The sequence below is a fragment of the Bactrocera oleae genome, chromosome 6, assembly GCF_042242935.1.
Source record: "Bactrocera oleae isolate idBacOlea1 chromosome 6, idBacOlea1, whole genome shotgun sequence".
NCBI lineage: Eukaryota > Metazoa > Arthropoda > Insecta > Diptera > Tephritidae > Bactrocera > Bactrocera oleae.
The window spans coordinates 53693595-53714266 of NC_091540.1; the positions used below are offsets into that span (position 1 = coordinate 53693595).

A 20672-nucleotide genomic window follows, 5' to 3' on the forward strand; every position below is an offset into this window, starting at 1 on the left:
ATTTTTATAATGCTGTATTTAGAGTACTGTATTTAAAGATTTAAAAAAGTTACATATTTTTTATATCACTAGGCTTTATCTTATACTATTATTATAAAGAGGCAATATGTGATTGTTTGTTTGAATTGCATAAATTTCGAGACTACTTGACAAATTTAAAAAATTCTGTCATTGTTACGAATTTACTCTGTCTTCGGTGAACATAAGCTATATTATGTTTTCAAAAAAGTAAGGGATGCTTACTAAAACGCTAATAATGTAACCCAAGGTGTAAAAAGTTACCTAAAAAATTGCCAATGCCGTGCGAATACCATTGATTATAGAACAAAATAATGTAATACGACTTTGCAGAACATATCATCATCTATAAAAAAAAAATGTTGACACAGCATATGTCTAACCGTTATAATTACGTCACAATATGTGTTATATTATTAAAAATAATAATAATTTAATTGCCGCCTCTGTAAAATCACTTTATTTTTGTCTTAGTATTAATTCTTATCAAAATTAATTACTTTATATTCAAGACTGATTCAATACCTTTACCGAACTTTTTGAATTATTCGATGCGGACATACCATTCGAAAGATATTCGAATTGAAAAATGTAAGTATTAGAAAAAATCGCGTGATGAGTGGGGACCCACTCGGCTAGGCTACAACATAATATGCGTTATAGGCGTCAGTGGGCCACTTGCCCAGTTGGAATTGAATATAAATAATATTAAAAGTTCGATGTTCACATCTCAACGTCTATATGAGGCGCGCTTTCCCAAATAATAGTGATCTGCTAGTAATTTATATTTACGTTTCCGAAAACATTTAGGGAGTTCTAGCTACTTTCTGAAGATATTTTTAATTCTTTTTTCAATATTTACTTCTATTTATTAAATATTCAGCGGTAGGCCTATCACCCACAGTGGCTAAAAATAACGGCTTAAGGCAACCAAAACGATGAAAGCCGCACACAGGTCGCAGTTGTAAGAAATGGCGCAACCTTGTGAGGCTCTCAGATCCCAAGTGGAGTAACAAGAAAAATATCAGATATCAAAAATTAATTTTAGAAAATGCTGTTAAAAATTTCTTTGGAAAACTTACTTTATACAAATTTTAGCAACAATTGCAGACGAAAAGGAATAATTTTGGGAAACAGAAATGGCTTTCTGAGATAAAATACCATATAATGTCATAAACTAATTTTTATAAAAGAGAAATTGGTTTTGAAAATCCACTTAAATTCAAATATAGACAAATTTACCAAAATAGCTTTCAAGACATTCAATTTATTCCATCTCAATCAGAAGTATGCGCTTTCAATTCTCATAAAACTCAAAATAGCCAAAAAAAAAACAATGCTGAGTGGGCGAAATGTGCTCAATCAACCCACAGTGACTGCCAGCTACTATACTCGGCCGTAGTTTGGTGTTGCGTGTGTTGCCACAAAGTTGAGTGACATTAGCTTTTGGGGGTGGTCCACAAAGAATTGGTTGGCAAATGGTTGAGTGGGTAGTCACGAAAATCCCAACTGCACACAGCTCATGGAAAGAACACACACACAAAACTAGAAGTAAATATGTGTGTATAAAGACATGCAACTGATGGCATATTGCATGCAACACTTATGTACATACTTATGTATGCAGCAAAGTGGGTGGTGAGGTGCAGCATTTAGTTCGCTGGGTTTGATGCACAACCGTTTAGCTGGAGTTAGTAGCGTGCTAGTAGCCGAAATATGTAGTCAGCGAATGCTAGGGGTGGCTTTCCTAAGACAAATATAATAGGTTTACTGCCTACATACGTATGTACAGTTTTAGATACATATATATGTTTAAACGAAGTTTTATGGCCAATTCGTTTATTAATTACGCGCATATCACTACGGCAACGCCGGTAACGTAACCACTTATATGCACATACACACATACATATGTATGTAATACTACTTTTATTACAAAACTGCATGCAATCAAACCTTGCCAATTATAGGCCCGGCTAATTACAAGCACACATACAAATTCATAAGTATTCATATATAATCACATATTTATAGATGTTTAGAGATAAACAATGCTATATCGATAGATTGATATGCAAACGAAAGCGTCGAACTTAGCGATAAGATGATGAAAATGCTAAGCAACAACAACAATAAATTGTAAATAAATAAAAGAAAACTCGGAAATAATAAATGATGTCAATTGTACGTTACTCAGCACGTAAATCATGACGTATTCGTTGCTAATTTTGCGAAAAGTTTGAAAAAATTTATATTTGCATAAAAATGAATATTTTTGAAGTTAAAAAATATTAAAAATAATTATAAATAATTATAATTAATTATATTATATTATATAAAACTAACTAATCGCTTTTTTTTTAGTTAAAAATTAAAAAAATATTAAGTGCTAAATATTTTTTTATATATTAAAAATTATTATTGTTTCTAATAAAATATTTTCTTTTAAATTATATTATTATTGATAATACAAAATATTAAACAAAAAACCAAAAATTTAGTTAAAAACAAAAAAAAATAGTTTTTTAATATTTAAAAAATATATGATCATATTTTGCAGTTTTATTTACTTAAAACCATCTTTAAAAATATCTAAAATATGTAATATATATAATTTAAAAAAAAATTTTAATTTGGAGAATAAGTTTTGACTTATTAACTGTTAAATAGATTATAATTGAACTGAAGAAATTATTGATATTGTACTTTTAGATTATAAATAAAAAAGTTTAACTCTTCAAAACTATTGCTCAATTCAAAAATTCGCTTAATTATTTTTTTACAATGTGCAAATAAAAAAAAATTATAATGAAGTTTCATTTTTAAAAATATCACGCAATCATTTTTTTTTTAATTTTTATTTACTTTTTATTTAATTTTTTATCAGTTTTAAATGAAAATAATATTTATTTATATATAATACATTTATGTAAAATTTAATAAAATCAAGTTTCGAAGTAGAATCAAATATTTTTTGTTAATATTATTTTTAGTATAAATGTTTTTAATAGTTTTCAGTTACAAAAATTAAATAAATTTTTAATTCCTAAAACACACAAATTTTAGAAAATAAATTTTGACTTAAATGTGAAAATATATTATAACTCAATTGTAACCGTTATGGTTAATTTTTTTTTCTGATTGTAAATTGAAACATAATACCAAAATTAAAAAAAAAAAATCCCAATTTTTGTTTGAGTTTTATTATTTATTTTTTATGTGATTTATTTATTTTAGTTCAATTAACAATTTAGAATACAAAATAATTAATTGCTTAACAAACTTGAAAAAAAATAGTAAAAATAAATTTGTGAAAATACATTTTTTGCTTCACAGTTATAATTTTTTTTAATTGCAAACACTTTTTCAGTTGTTTTGTAAAAAAAAAGTAATTAATTTAGTTTCAAAACAAAAAAAATGTGTAAGAATATAATTTTAGAGATGAATGATCCATCAATTGCAAACAAACATTTTATTAGAAAAAAAATGTATTATTATTTTTATCGGTTGGCAACGTTGGCGTACAAAATTTCATCATTTATTTCTAATTTTGTATAAAATTAATTCAAAGACTTAGAAAATCGCAATTTCACAATGTAACTCTCTCTCTCTCTCTGCGTCCCTCTCTAACTTTTCAATTTTCGTTTAAAAATCAATTTCATACAAATAAATACCATTTAACTCAAAATATATGCATCAATCGCAAATTAACTTTTGATAAAAAAAACATCTGTTTACAATAACATTGTATATTTACAACAATTACAACTACATAACACTTAACTTCATTAACAAAACCCTGCATCACGCTACTCATTCATCACATAAGTATGTACATACTATGTAAACCCTCATGCGCTCTGTTGTGACTTCTGCTTACGCAACTTCCCAACCTGTGCGTCGCATTAGAAAACGCTCGGAATAAAATTGAAACTTAATAACGGTAAAATTTAATTTAATGAACTGTATTCGAGGCACGCCATCTCTACTTCCCGACCCATAGAAATTCCAAAATGAAAATACGCCGCTAGAAACATTTGTGCATTACTATACTCGAAGAGTCTGGTCTGCCGACAACTAACGACAATTTGATATGCTGAAAAAGCGCAACAAATCGCTTCGAACCGGGTATTTTTAGCTGAACACTAGCGGAAATCTTATATACTTACTATATAAATGTAAATAAATACATGCCCATATGATATATGTATGTATGTATGTATATACGACGGCTAATATCGAGTTAACAATTTCTAGGTACTTACGGTGTATGACGTGGGTGCCAGCGGCGTGCGTGAGTCACTCTTGTGGAAACTCATGATCTCGACTTTTTGTCACACGATCCTGCGAAACTTAAATTAAGTATATCCGAAAATCTTACGTCTCGAGATTCTGCAATGCCCTTGCTTTGTTGCACTCGTTTCTTCGTTTTTGCTAGTTTTCTTTCTAGTTTTTAAAACGAATCCTCTGTTGCTTTCGTTTAATCACGAGCCTAAAGCGTGTGTATGCGTGCTGTAACTCCGTTTGCGCGTGTTGACTTAAGTACATAAGCAGGGTTTCAAAAACACACGGCCGCACGACTTTACAACGTTTTCAAATGCTTCTCAAACTGTTCCAGAAACTTCCAAACTTAACTGAATTATGCTAAGCGCGCTAAACTAAGTATGCTATCGTTATACGATTTGAACAGTCTTTGTTTAATTACAAAAAATCCGTTTAATTAAAAGTAAATTACATAGTAGTAACGCAACGGTAATGATGCGTTTTTAAGTACTAAGCTACAAAATTGCTCGTTAAAATATTTTTAATTTTTTTTTTTTTGAGTTAATTTTGTATATTTACTGTTTGAATAATACGATTTGGTAAGAATATCAACTTGCCGTTACGTTTGAGATTACTTTAAATGATTTTTGGGTATTTATGCTTATTGAAATATGAATTCCAAATTGTCTTGTCGCTTTGCTGTTGTAAATTTACGAGTACCGAAAAGAGACAACCGCACTGTTTGACATTCAAAGCAAGAATGCCAACATTGCCATTTCGACGAACGAACACAACCCGCCGCGGCAATCGGAGTTCAGAGCCAGCGCCGCGGCAATACAGACTATAGCGCCACCACCGACAACGAAATGCAGTCACTTAAACCAACACAGACAAGCACCAACATCGCCGCTAGAGCTCCGTTTCGCCGTTTTGTGTGCTACGTTAGTCGGTTCAACGTTCTGACGGTTTGTTCGTTTGCGTGTGTTTGCCCTTTCCCCCATGTATCTACATAAGTGTGTATGCTTCACGTTCATTCATTTGTTTGATTTTCATATAGAAACTTTCTGTATTTGTGTGTGTGTGTGTGTCTGCTTTGTTTGTCGGCTGCTTTCCTTGTTTCGGCGCAACACCATTAACGGCTGTTTGCCGTTTTGGCTGCTTGTCGGCTGCACATTTTGATTGTCGGAAACACGTTTCGACTGTCGGTTTTCGTGCAACGATCGGTTGGTCGGTCGGTAAGTCAGTTCGTCAGTCATGTATGTGTGTGAGTTCGTCCTGCTGCAGTCGGTTTGAGGTCCTCTCTGTGTTTTCTGTTTGTTTTCAAGTGTATGTGTGTGTATCTTTATTGTAGTAGTATACATATTTTTGTTGTTGCACTTTTATATAACAATAATACCTAAGTATTTATGTGCATAGTAGTGGTTGTTTCGAAGTTGTAAATGCAATCACTTTTGTCTCTCTGAGTCAACAAACATACACACTTGCATACCTACCAATATATATACATTTATACATACATATTTACAAATATATGTATTCGTGTATGTAAATTTGTCTGTCGCTACTTCTAAGCGCGTAAAACACATTTGAAAAACTATAGTTTATTGTTAGTAAAGTGAGAGTGAGTTCCGAAGCGAGTATTTCTGTGCAATCTATGCAAATGCTTTTTTTAGCTGCAATTAGAACTCTAATAATACCTCTCACTTGTGTGATGAAAATAAATGAAAGGCATTCATTAATTTTTATAAATATTGAAACGTAGAGACACACCCTGCAAGGCAAGTGGAAGTTAGAAATTATACTAGTTTACAACTAAAGTTTCCACACTTGTTACTGGTTCAAAAAATACTATTACTTTACCATTCACATATTAGTATTGAATGAGCAGTCTAATGAATGCTAAGATTTTTTATTGTTTAATCTTTCTAAGCATACTTAGTAACTTCCTATTATGCTTATTTTTTATTCTTCACTCTTAGACAGTGGCGAATCGAACAGTAACTGGAGCTGGTTTAGCGAACGGTTATATAAGAGGTAGCCATATACTATAACTGTTGGAAGTCAACTGATCAAATTTATTTTTGCTTTCACTTATATTGTTTTGAAAAAATAGAGGATCTAATATATAGCGAGCAGCGAAGTAGCGAATCGAACAATAAGCGACATAAATCAGATATGCTGGCATAATCTAGTAGAGCTAGAATAGCAAGCGGTTATATGAATAAAAATTGTAAATGTACGATTTATTGATATAGATATAAATCTATTAAATATACCCCGAACAATGTTTATTAAGTTTACTACGTAATTTGTAATATCCAGAAGGAAACGTCGGAGACGAGCTGAATCAATTTAGTCATGTTCGTATGTTTACCTGTCTATATACACAAACTAGTACCTCAGTTTTTGAAATATCGATATGAAAATTTGCGCACACCTTTTCCTACGCCGATATCGGACCACTATAGTACAAGCTAACCGATCAAACTCATATCCGCGTATGGAAAACTTTTTTATTTAACAAGATATTTTTACAATCTCGACATGACAACGCTACAGTCTATGAACAAATTGTTCAGATCGGACCACTATAGCATATGGATACTATACAAACTGACCGATCAATATTAAGATAAAGATAATTTTATACCCTTTAATGCTATAAGAAATGCACACGTAAAGGGTATTACAACATTTTTTTTTTTTGTTTTTTTAATTTTTCGGCGAAAATACTTAAAATGAATTAAGAATTTCTTCATCCCGATCAATCACGATCCCAAACCAACGAGTAAGTTGAAGGTTAAATTTCCCTATCAATGAACATTTATCGTTCCAATAGGATTATGCCGTAAATGCAACGATCTATTTGATTTATGGCCTACAAATCGAGTCGAGTCTACGTAACCAAAGCGGACCCGGATTTATATATTTTCAAGTACAGACGGCGCAATATCTACCTTCCGAAATATAATATTTGGAGATTATTTTTTACCACTACAACAACAATAAAATAATTCCATATTTAAGGTATAACAAATCATACACACACATATATGATATATATGGCGAGTCCATTCAACGAAATGAAATTGGATGTTAATGAACCCTTTAAGGTAATTAACGGATTTATTTAAAAAGATTTGATTGTCAAGTAAATTAGATCAGAAGGAAGCGGAACTAATATATTTTGCTAGTATATAGTAAAATACTAAATAATATATAAATATAAGTATAAGAGTTTCTAAATACTTTTCAGGCAGTGATCAAATATTTTTAGCTTAAAACACCTCTTGAATCATCATTTAGTTCTTCTACAGTAGCAAATAATAATTGAATAGAAGTATTTCTAATGGCTGTTGGTACTTAAAAACATACAAATCCACTTATAGGTACATAGTGATCATGCTGGGAGAGGCATTTTTAGGACAATACCCTTATAGCAGTTGCAACAACACTACCAATAGGTTTTGACTCAAAGGATAACCTAAGCAACACAAACCTTCTTATAAATGCAAAAAGTATTCTTTATATGACTTTTCCTAATACTTTTTTTTCTATTCGGCAAACAACAAATACTTACATACACATGTACGTTGACGGTTACTTAAAAACACAGACAAAGGATGTACATATATACTAATAATAGCGATGGCAAGGCAAGTGTGCTGCCAAACTAGTTAAGATTTCATAAAAAATATTAAAGAGGAGTTACGGTGTTTCGTAGTTATGTATGTATGTAAGTATATGTATATCTATAAAACGAAACGTGTGAGTAATTCAAAATATATATAGGTAGTATTATATTACTTAAGCACCCACCACTTTAAGCAACCATTGAATACATTATTTAAAAATCATTTTTATTTCATCATAGGACGCTTTTGTGCACTAAATTGCTTTAAATAAAAAGTGCAAATAAAATGTTTACTGCAACAAAATAAAATAATGATAATAAATTTAATGATAATATATTTCTATAGAAGCAGCATATTTCCTAACTGTTAGCTTGTTATCGGAAAGAATAACAGACAATATCTTATCAATAAAAATAGCAGTACTTAATTTGGATACCTATATATGTATATACTTATGTACAGAAATACAAGCAAACATACATACATACATACATACAAACATGTATACGATTTTATACAAATCTATTAATAAGAAAAAAATAGATAGTAAATTATAGAATTGTCATATCAAACTTCTTAAGAATTCGTTTGCATAGATAAGAACATACATACATATAAGTATGTATATGTATAAATAAATATGTAAATATGTACAATATGTAAGTATTGTAAATACATACGCTTGGAGACTATTGTATAGTCAATAAATGATCGTATATACGTCAAAGGGCAGCTGACTTGCAAAATATTTGCGACCTATTGTATATTTATCGGCATTCTAACTTAATTAGTAACTTTTCAACTACGAGACATATACTCATACCGCAGGATTACAGACCTTCATATTGCTAGTATTAAGTGTTTTGTATTTATGATATGAATAACAGACAGCTACTTACTTTTGGAGACTTTGGTGTAAACTTAATATATCAATAATGACTAAGTCTGGTGTCTAATTTTTAAATAGAATGGACCCTGTAGGAAAAATGTATTTAAAAGATGAATAAAAGAGTTGCCATAGGTTTAAAAAGGATTAATAATAATTTGGCGCCTGTACTTTTCTTGATGTTTAGCATTCTCCAAATGTATGCCTAGAATCAGAGAATCGAATGAGATTTTGCAGGTTTTATAAGTAGATTTTTCAAAAACATATTTCCGAACTTCTCATTTTTTGCCAATGAGTATATACGTTTGTAACTCGCACACCTACAATGCTCAAAGTTGCAGCGTTGCATTGAGAAAAATAAAATATATATATTACTTATATGGAGAACGCAGTGCACATTCTTGCTTCGATTATATAGTCAGCTACATTTCTCTTAAGTTCTAAAGAAAGAAAAGTAAGCTCTTCAAAGGTCATGTACTTTTTTTTATCGTTTTCATTGATTCGTGATACGGTAAATTGATCGATTGTGAGCTTTTGCGACACCCACTTTACACAAAGCTTTCGCATAATCAAACTTTCACGAACGATATATCCGAAAAGTTCCTTTGATATCTTTAAAGTGTCAGCTATCTCGATCAACCGCATTTTATGATTATCCAAAATTATTGTGCTGGTTTTTAGATGCATATTTTCGACCTTGACTTCTTTATGATTTCATCTGCGTAGATAAGGTTGTCTGTACGATATTAGCAAACCACCGAATGGTTGCTTTGTTTGCTACAAAGTCCGACGCTCATCAAGCCAATTTTTGGTATCATAAGCATTTTGCACGCAAAAGTTATATTTTATATATTACAACACGAAATTATATATTTTTTTTTAACTAAACGTTGTATCACTCAAAGTGATATATCTTACGAATCAGTTGAAAATCAGCTGTGAAGTTTATACAATTCCAGAGGCTCTCCACCTTCGAGAGGGACTATTTTTCCTTATACTCCTTAACAAAAATACCATAACTTGAAATCGGTGATTATGACAAAATGAATTTACTCTCTTGGAAAAAAAATCAAAAACGTCAAAACAACAAAGAATTAAAAGGCAAACCACTATTAAAATTTAAGCTCTAATAAAAAATTTATTTTTATATATAGAGCTTTTATGCTCATCATTTCGTGCAGGGTATATGTGTAAACATGTACTCATAATTGAATGCTTGAATACACAAAACCATACACATGTACGTTAATTGCTCAAATGGAATGAGCCAAATACAAAAAAGAAGTACAAAACTCTTATTCACAAAATTTTCCACTACTTTATTAGTATGTGTAATCGGCGTCCCGTCGAAGGAATTGTGATTTCTTTTCTTGGCATATTTATTGTTATATAAATATCAGCGCAACTGTGTAGGAAATAGAAATCCGATGATATTTTGAACGACGTCACATGACAAAGAAACGAGTAGCACTCTCGAGGTGGAGCTAAAAAATATGCAACGCTTTGGAGATCTTACAGAAAGAGTATGTGGCGATGGTGTATTAGATTACGCTGATTGAAATGAAACTTTGAAATTAAGTTATTGTTGACGTCATACTAGCATAGCTTTAGGAGAGATAGGTAAAGAAATTGTTAGCACGGAAGTAAGAAAAAATTTCCACTGTAATTTTACAAACAATACCAGCGCGTATCTTTGAAGTGTGTACTCTACACGAGTAATATGTGTATAGGGTAAAATCAGAAATGAAGTAGTCGCCAAAGCAATCCTATAGGATAAAAATAACTGCTAATTAAATTCAAATAATTATCTTTAAAGTATAATTGGAAATTAATTATTTGTAAAATGTTGGAAGCGATTAAGAGATATTATATTTTACTATTATGAAAATAACAACATAAAATATTTGTGGATAGAGTAATTGTATAAAATGTGACTAGTCTAATTCCGTACGCGTTATGCTAGAAACTTCGAATATACATACATGTATATAATAAAGTCATTATTAATCTCTTTTGAAATACTAAACATATTACAAACATATTCCATAACTTAAAAAACAAATATAACAGCACTAAAAATGTTAATTTTCAGAAACACTCGTAACAAAAACAACAACGGCTATGGTAAAAATTCGACTTCTCTTATTAGACAAAAAAAAATTACTATGACTGAAAAGTATTTCTATTAAAAATTAATATCTAAACACATGCTATCGAGTGCAAACTAATTAGTACGTGAAAATACGACATTCCCTACAGAAATACCAACACCTTCGTAGCACATTCCAGCACGTGATAAATTTGCTTAATAATTGATCAATGACAAAATATATTTCAACGGTCCGAAAAAGTCACTAAAACGTATTTTATGTAGGTATGTCTATATATTTAAATAGCAGAGCGAGCTGAGTTATATAAATAAAAATTTCGTTAACTTTCAATTGCACATGTCAAACACTGACATTTCGCATTTCTCTTAATTCGCGCAATCATCATGCCGTTATGACACCATAAATATACATACATACATACGTCTGTATGCATGTCTGCGTGACGCTGTGACTTGTTAACTTTTTAAAACTGCTGCGTTGATGACGAGATGGCGCTTTTATATATTCTAAATTTATTGTTTGATTACTATAAATTGATCGACATCATCATCGGCAGGAAATACGAACCCACCAGCATATCTACGAGCACATATGGTGCAGAGTCGAAGATGAACTCCGTCCGGAATGCGTATGACGCGTGTGCGAATCGCTCGTATAAAAAAGCCGAGAGAACACCCATCGGTCATTGGCTAATTTCCAGCGCGCCAAACTGACAATTTTAATGCGCAAAATAAATATTTTGCCACTTTGTTGTTGCTGCTGACGGAGTCTAAACCAATTTATGCATCGTTTGCAAATTCTTTTTTTGCATACTTTTTTAATGCTTTTTAATTAATGTGCGGCGTAATTTGAACTACAGAAGTTTGAAAAAAAATGCGAAAGAGTTGCCAAGTTATTTTGGACGTATTTCAGCAGTTGTTCAGTATTATATTTGCATATTTTTGATATAGTTTATAACTAGAGAAATGTTGCCTTCACCATATTTGGTCGCATTCTTAAGACTAATTTTGAAAAGTCATCTCATCAACAAAACAGTAATACACGATAATGATGCTTCTCATTCCCATAACAGTCAGTTCTGCATATCTAAGCGGAATGTACCCGTATTTACATATATCTTATATATGGGTTATTTTCGAAAAGTATTTGGTTAAAGAACTATCATTTTAACTTTTTAAAGCCCCTCCCAACAACACTAAAATACCTCCACTTCAAATTTTTTAGCCGTGGTTAGAAATATGATGAATATTCGAGCAACACTTCGCAATAGAACAAGGTCCAAGTGACTCTATTATGAATTTTAATTAAACGCTAACAATTCTTAAATTGATAGAAACATAAAGTGTTTAAAAGAGAGAAAAATGTGCGAGAAAATACATTATTAAATTTATTTGTGACATCCAAAAAATCCATTAAAAATATGCTTTTTAAACCGAATATCAACGTTAGGTCAATTTTATTTGAGAAATAAATTAACAATTTCAGAAAAAGACAATAACAGACGATACAGTTTATAAAAATCTTATTCCATATTAAATACATCGGGTATTCTACGGATACATAAAACTTATAGGATACTCCACAGAAAGCTCGGTCTAACCTTTAATAGAATTTTATGCGGCACATAAAAGTATAATATATAGTGTAATTGGTTTTCTGTGGGTGAAGCTCACCTGGCAGTCACCAATTATTCCCATTTAAATTATATGACTCAAAACAAAATGGCTTCTATGCAAGTTGTTGACTGTAGACCTGCCCTCATTATGGGGCCTGTAGCTGGAAAAGATGCCATTTTGACTTCTAAACCAAATCTGAAATCTTTTAAAGTTCATATACAAAAAGTTCGCTCAAAAACGTAGCGATTTTGTATATCACTTTTTGCTAAATTATGGATATTTAAACAATTATATTTTTTTTTACCCGAAAGTATGCATTAAATTATTAAGGACAAAGGATCAAAGTCTTACTCTAAACAAACTTATTTGTAAACCGCCTCAAAGTTTAAAGACTTGAACTTTTTTTGATTTAAATGTCCTCTTCTCCCGAAGTAACTACTGATTTGCCGGAATCGCCGATATCAGATCATTATAGCTTATAGCTGCCATACAAGCTAACCAATCAAAATAAAGATAAAAATCATTGTATACCCTTTTTTATTATTTTTTATGCTATAAGATATGCACCTCTAAAGAGTTGTATAGCTGTGCAGTCAAAGTTAACGCTTTTCCTTGTTTTGTGCTTGGGAAAGGCTGTTCCCTTGTGTATGTACTTTTGCGAGTAGCAAGTTTATTTCATAGCACACGTGGTTGTTCTCGTATTTCAGCATCTTGTGCATATTTAAAAGCATTTCGTACCATCGAAACTCCAAACACGATAATATTTTGTATATTCTTGTACGTTTTTTCACTCGAAAATAATTTTTACATTAACTGACGTTTCTCAGGTATAAAATGCTTTCCACGATCCATTTAAAATCAAATGATATATTAGGCTGATTAGTTCATAAGTTAATAAAAAATAGTACTCAAGATACTTTTGCATCAATTAAGTTACCATGAAGAATATGCATATATATATCTATATGTATTTTTCATTCTCCGCTGTTTTCAAATGAGCGCTTCTATTGTTTTTTTTTAGAATCCAAAAATTACATTTAATTTTGAAATTCACGAATTGTCGGAGACAAAAAAAGTCAAAGGCAACAAGTAAGGAAGGGCTAAGTTCGGATGTAACGAACATTTTATACTCTCGCAAAGTAAAATGGTATACTCGTTTTAGATTTCTTTGTGGATCTTGCCGCCTTGTTCTATGTTGACCGATATTTTCGGTAAAAAGTCAGCTATAGGCACTGGGGTCCACATATTCAGTACCTAGGGGCTTGAACAGTTTTGATTCGATTTAGACAATTTTTAGTCACAAGGTGGCATACTTTAAATGCATTATTCACGCAAAGTTTTACCCCGATACAATCATTGTTGCTTGATATGCATAGTGGAAAGTGAAAGAATCAGATGGAATTTAAAATGGTGTTATATGGGAAATAGGCGTGGTTGTAATCCGATTTCGCCCATTTTCGCACTATGACAAAGAAATGTGAAAAAAACGTTATGCACCGAATTTGGTTGAAATCGGTTAAGCAGATCCCAAGATATGGGTTTTCACCTAAAAGTGGGCGGGGCCACGCCCACTGTCTAATTTTGAACGCGGTTCCTATAAAGTCATCTCATACCATCCCAGAGATAAAATTTAATATCTCTGGCGTGTTTAGTGCTTGATTTATCGCGCTTTTAGTAGTTTTTAACAGTACCGTTATATGGGGAGTGGGCGGAGTTGCCACCCGATTTCACACTGTAGGTAGAGATTCTAAAAACATTTGCTTCCACTGAATTTTGTTATTATAGTATTAGCGGTTTAGAAGATATGCACATTAAACCTATTAGGGGCGGTACCACGCCCACTTTAAAAAAAGTTTTAACTGCAGATGCCCCTCCCTAATGTGATCCTGTGTACCAAATAACAGTCTTGTATCTTATTGCGGAGCTTAGTTATGGCAAGTTATTTGTTTTTGATTAATGGCGTTTTGTGGGCGTGGCAGTGGTCCGATTACGCCCATCTGCAATAACAACCGTCTCACGGTACCAAGAAACATGTTTACCAAGTTTCATAAAGATATCTCAATTTTTACTCAAGTTAGAGCTTGCACGGACGGACGGACGGACAGACAGTCACCCGGATTTCAGCTCGTCTCTTCATCCTGATCATTTATATATATATTATATAACCCTATATCTAACTCGATTAGTTTTAGGTGATACAAACAACTGTTAGGTGAACAAAACTATTATACTCTGTAGCAACAGGTTGCGAGAGCATAAAAATAGTGGGACTTCATGCTTTTCACTTATATTCACAGAAATTAGGTGAAAAACACAACACAACAATAAATGCAATTACTACAGCGGAGAAAAGTAGTGCAACAGCCTCCTATTTTTTTAAAAGTCAAAAATAAATTCTGTGATAGAAATAAGTACAGAAAAACAGCTCTCGATAAGTATGCTTTATATGACCATATCGTCATACCAGCTCAATATTTAATATATTTAATATTTTACTAATGTATTATTACGTCATAAACAATTGTAGGAAAATGTAGCATTCATACCAATAATACAAGTATACATACATACATATATATATGTACTTATCTACAATATATTTAATGTGAATTCTCTCAACTCTACAAATTTTTATCAATTAATAGGAATTATACCCACGCGCATAAAACTTGAATGAGTAAGTAAGTAAGTAAGTACTAGACATTTCTTTCCTATTAATGATTAATTAATTTCAACTAATTATTTATATTCATAGTTACACAAATAAATATATATTTACATTATTTACAAGTACCTTAAAATTGTGATAATTCACGTCACTCATACGACGATCTCAAAACTCTCTCTCAAGTGAACTGCAAATACGCAGCCGCCAGTAGTAATCAGTACCACAATGCTACATTTTTCTTTGGCGAAGTGACTAATTCTTGAAAATGCACATCATTCATAGATTTCTGCGTACCGTCAAATCGTTTACATTCAATTCATAATTGCCAAGAGCACAGGTTCAATGTCAATAGCATAGTGTTTATGGAGAAAAGAGCATTCGTTTTTAGCTTGTTGTTGTTTTTTGATTCACGATCATTACATAAATATATTTACATGCATAGCAATTCATTATATGTTTGCCAGACTCATCTACACATGCGTTTGTAATGATGTTCTGAATGATTTATAACAACATTGCTTGATTAAAACTAGAATTGTTTAGATTTTCTTTGAATTTAAATTAATTCAGCCAAAGGTATGCACATATGTATATGTGTTTGTCTGTGGAAATATGTTAGCATGAGGTTCGAGTGAAAGCGAAATACACTCAATTTTATATTGAAGGGTAGTTCGAGCAATAAGTAATTGAGTATGTCTAATTATACGGCAAATATGCTGTATTTATTGGCTTTTCCTTTACCAATGAATATAAGGTCCTGAAGATGATAATTAATGTACGAAAAAGTATTGAGCCAGATTGCGTTATGTTATTCAGTGAGATTCAAGCATCCTTAATGATGGTGAGGAAGATTTTTCTGTTTAAAATTATCACAAAATATATAAATATAGTCCAAATTTTAATTTAATAAAAAAAAAACGGCTTCACAAAAAAAAGAATTTTTATGAAGCAATTTACTCTTGAGAGTGACTTAAAATCTAAAAAATTATCAAAAATCTTAATCCTTCGATCATTACTTGACAAATATATCGGAGAAGGTCGTGTTAACCCGTTGATTGGACAAGCCGTTTCGGAGCAATAAGCTTAGTATATATACTTCTCTGATTAATAATAATAAAAGGAGATTCATTGAAAATAACCCTATATAAATGGATTCATTATAAGAGGAAATAGTCGCAAGCAAGTATATACATACTACATAGTTTTGATGAGGTTGGCAAGTACAAACAGGATCGAATCATCAATATAATATGAACCTTCACATATTATTTAATGATTTCTAGCCAATCAAAGCATTGAGCCAATAATATTAAGAGAATTAATGGTCAGATGATTGTAATCACATGCAAGATGTTATGAACTTGACTCAGCTCAAAGTGGTGGTTTCTTACTTTACTTTCGCTCATTTAACTACTAATCCTATATGACACTAATTTTAAAATTGTTGATGATCCGCCAACCTAAAGTCTAACGGATTCCTATTGATCCAACAGCGATATATTTTACGAGTATTTTTAGGGAATTTCAATACCAACGCTAACCGAAGTAGTATAGTCCCCTAAAAATACGAGCTTGAAAGATTGGTCATCTTTATACGAGTATTTGTAGCACTCAAACTCTTTGCAGGTCAGTACACAATTTCCAGCCATTATAAACAGTTGTTTAAGTTTAAGTCTGGTGAGAACTGTGGCATTTAAAAAAAAATTAAGAGGAAGAAAATTGATAAAATTAATTTTATATTTCATTAAACTAATTATTTGTCTCCGCATTGATATTTTCGGCATTAATGTGGGTAAGGTACAGGCAAAAGGAGCCGGAAGTTGTAAAATTTGACCAATAAAACATAATTTCATATTTAAATGTGTAAATTCAACAACCGAAACATTTCCTCTTTATCATATTTCCACCTCCAATCCGTTGTAAGTAATGTCAGAGAACGTAAATGAATAGAGAAGGAGCAAATGTTAAACGTAAATGAATACGTTCTCTGGTAAAACTGAATCCCACCACACTGCTCAACATACGATGGTATTCAGCACCTCATGCGCCTAAAAGTATGCAACGATGTTTTTAATTGCATAGTAACAGTACGAACTAAAAGCGCATTTCATATATATATACCACAAATATATATACAACATAATAATTATATATTTAAGTACATACATATGTATATAAATATATAAATTTACGCTGATAGAATTTACTACGAGAGCGAGTGCCTTTCACGCGTGCTCCAGCTGGCTTTCATTGATAAATTCATTGAGTAGACTACAGTTAACTATTATTGTACTATTTATGCACTACATTGTAGCATGTTGTATTTGTATCTTCATACATATCAGTAAAACTAATCATTTAAATAATGAATTAATATATAATCTAATCTATCTATATTTAATTAGATACGCTATTTAATAGACTTGGAATCGGCTAAAATCATGGTAGGGGGTTGCTTTCGACATATTATAGTTAGTCAAATTGTCTCGATTGAAGTCGTTATGAATCAAATGACATATGTCTAAATATTAAATGAGGTAATGTTACCATAAGCAGGTATGGTAGCCATTTATATAGTTATATCAACAAGAATTGACCCTAAACATACAAGCAAGTGCGCAAAAAAGCGGTGTAGGGTCATCGGAATAGAGGTCATGCGCTGGTCTGTGCAGCCTCCGCACTTCAACCCCATAAAAAATCTCAGAACCGATATCAAAAAAAGTATTGCTGAACGAAAACTCACCACTTCGAGAGGTGTGCGGTAGGTAATGAGAAAGGTTTTTAGAAGGATTACCATTTGAACGTTGCTAAGATCTCATAGACACTACCTCATGGAAGTGTGATCCTCTGTTAAAAAGACAAAGACTATGCAATGAATTATGTATTATTTTATTATTCTGTAAAGATTTGAAATTATTTTATTTCAAATTAAAAAGAATCTCGTATTACTATTGAATACTACTATGTTTTGTGGAACTAGTTTTTTAGTTAACTTAACATAAACTTTGATATAAAATTGTGTTAACGTTCATTTGAAAAATATGGACTATTAAAATATTATTACAATATTAGTGTGTTGAGCAAAAATGTTGAGAAAAAAAATTTTTTATTATTGAAAATTAAAAGATTCGTTTTGTTTACTCGTATATGAGTTGGGAGTAGGTTAGGTATAGCGAATTAAAGCTCCGTGCACCGGCTTCCTCCTACTATAAAAACACAGTAAAACCAAACCCATAAGGTCTGTTTTTTGCAAGCGCGTGGCAAAAGAATTCTCAGACAATGTTTCTCTGAAGAAATTTAACAAGTTATTATTGTTGCTATTTTGGCAGATGTTGGCTGCGGTGGTTTGGAAATTACTATGGATTTATTTTTTCAAGATGCAATAGTAATTCAAAAGTAGCGGAATTTGGGTTTGATGGTTTGCACGCTTTTTATTATTTGAGTGAATGTTCCTTCGTGGCATGATGGGAAGAATGCGGTGTTATAGATAATGGGATTTTCTATAAAATATATTTAAATAATATGTTGGAACACGCAAAAATAACGGATTTAGTGTTGTAGCTTTACCTTTTATTTAAGCGGTTATTTCCACTTGAGAAAATCCATTTTTTTTGTGGCATATACATACATACATACATATATCGAATATATAAAAATATTCTCTAAAGATCTGAAGTTAATCCGTTAAAGTTAGTTCGGAGTAATTTTTCCATATTTGTAAAATTTTATAACTTAGTGTAATCGAAACGCTGTTTTCAGAGCCTTTGGGGAAATTTTCTCCGAAACGGCTGGACCGATTGACTTGAAATTTCACACGACCTTCTTAGATATACCTATATGTGTCAGGTATAGATCGAAGGATAATATTTTCAAATTTCAATGTTTGAAGCCACGCTGAACTGGCACAAAAATCTATTTTGTTTTTGAAAAGCCGCCATTTTGTCAAAAAATTAAAGTTTTGAGTAATTTTTCGATCATTGATAATCATATTTTTGTTTTGTATTTGGATTTAAGTTAATTATAAGCAGAAAAATGTTCCTCATCGCCAGACATTTTTTTCCGGAGGTCCTCCTGGAGATCGGCTACGGGATTACTGGAAATCCAAAAATTTTTCATAAATAAAATGTCCCTTAATCCTGAATACGAAACAAATAACGTAAAACGAATTGCATCTTCACATGCTTTTCGTCACTCTATTATAAGAGAAGAGAGCTGTAGATTAGCTCGAAAAATATATATGTATTCCTTGTTTTAAGATTAAATTCATTCTCAGAACCGTTTGCAACTAAGCTTCTATGGGAAACCACAGACCGCATGAAAGAGGAAGAAGAACAGGTAAACAAAGTTAATTGCTTTCGACTTGAACTTGTACCGCATACGTCACAGCATGCTAGGGAATTACCGCAGCAAAATATCAACCATAAATAAATTCGAACGTGAAATGATTTTTTAAATAATTCGCGCTAATCGATTAATGCAAAAAATAATTACAAACATATATACAAGTACATTAGCTTACTTCGAACTCATTGAAATTCATAACTACACACAGCTACACACATACATACATATATATGACCGCTTTCAATAGTTTATAGATAATCGCACATGCGCATGCGCAAGGATACACTTACAATGCTTAATCATTGCGTTAGTGATATCATTTCATTTGGCAGTTAATAAGTACTTTTTCAGTTGCTCCGTAGAAAAAGTAGTAAAAAATGTTACAATCAAAAAAAAATATTACAGTGGCAAATAAAAATACGCGACGTGAGTAATTGCTGGAATTGGCAAGACTTTCACGTATATCACGTATGAATTTTTAGTTTTTCATTAATCTAAATTCAGCGCATAGCACGCCCAAAAATCGTGTTAATCTCCGCCTACTTGTCTGGCGACACATGCACACATACTTGTCGACATGTCTGTATATTTTTCATTATTTATGCGTGACATTTGCATTTAATTGTAGAAATGTATGTGTGTGTGTGTGTGTTTTGATTGTTTGAGTGGGAGTTTCAAGTGCAACCAGCGACGTCAACGTCTTCGGCCGTCACCCAACTTCCGCGCACACGCCACCCCCGCACTTCCACTTGCAACTGCCAGCGCTTTAAATAGACACTCGTAGAATTCTGTGGCGAGTATAGCACAATTGTTGTTGCGCCTAGAAAAAAACAGGGATATGCAACATTTAGTCGCAGCACTCTGTGAGCATTTAGACATCAATTGCAGTACGTGCTTAAATGGCTTTGTGAAAGTACGAGTTATGTGGGCGTTACATTGTCATTAAGTCGTCAAGGTCGAGAGAAATGCATACAATGTCACAGCTACGGGTATGAAAATGTTGAAAGAATTGTGGCATTAGAAATTTCTTTTAACGGACTTATAAGGTCACAAGTGATTTTAGTTTGATGTTGCAAATGTGGCGCGTTTATTTTTATTCCACAAACAAGCTGTAAATTAGAGAAGATTGCC

At 31.8% G+C, this 20672-nt stretch overlaps 1 protein-coding gene and 1 long non-coding RNA gene across 4 annotated transcripts in view; one reads left to right on the forward strand and one right to left on the reverse strand.

Moving 5' to 3' along the window:
• LOC106618191 (proton-coupled amino acid transporter-like protein CG1139) overlaps positions 1–20672 on the reverse strand; it is a 69939-nt gene that overhangs the window by 30471 nt on the left and 18796 nt on the right. Inside the window, exon 1 of one of the 3 annotated variants that reach the window (XM_014235833.3) lies at positions 4284–5056. The exons of the other annotated variants lie outside the window; for them this stretch is intronic. Coding sequence (XP_014091308.1) covers positions 4284–4337 — 54 coding nt within the window. The 5' untranslated portion in view covers positions 4338–5056. Of the gene's footprint in view, positions 1–4283; positions 5057–20672 lie in introns of those variants that run through there. 3 annotated transcript variants of the gene reach the window in all.
• On the forward strand, positions 5151–6576 carry LOC138857945 (uncharacterized). The gene is made up of 2 exons (XR_011397175.1): positions 5151–5246; positions 6261–6576. It is a non-coding gene; the product is annotated as an uncharacterized lncRNA (long non-coding RNA).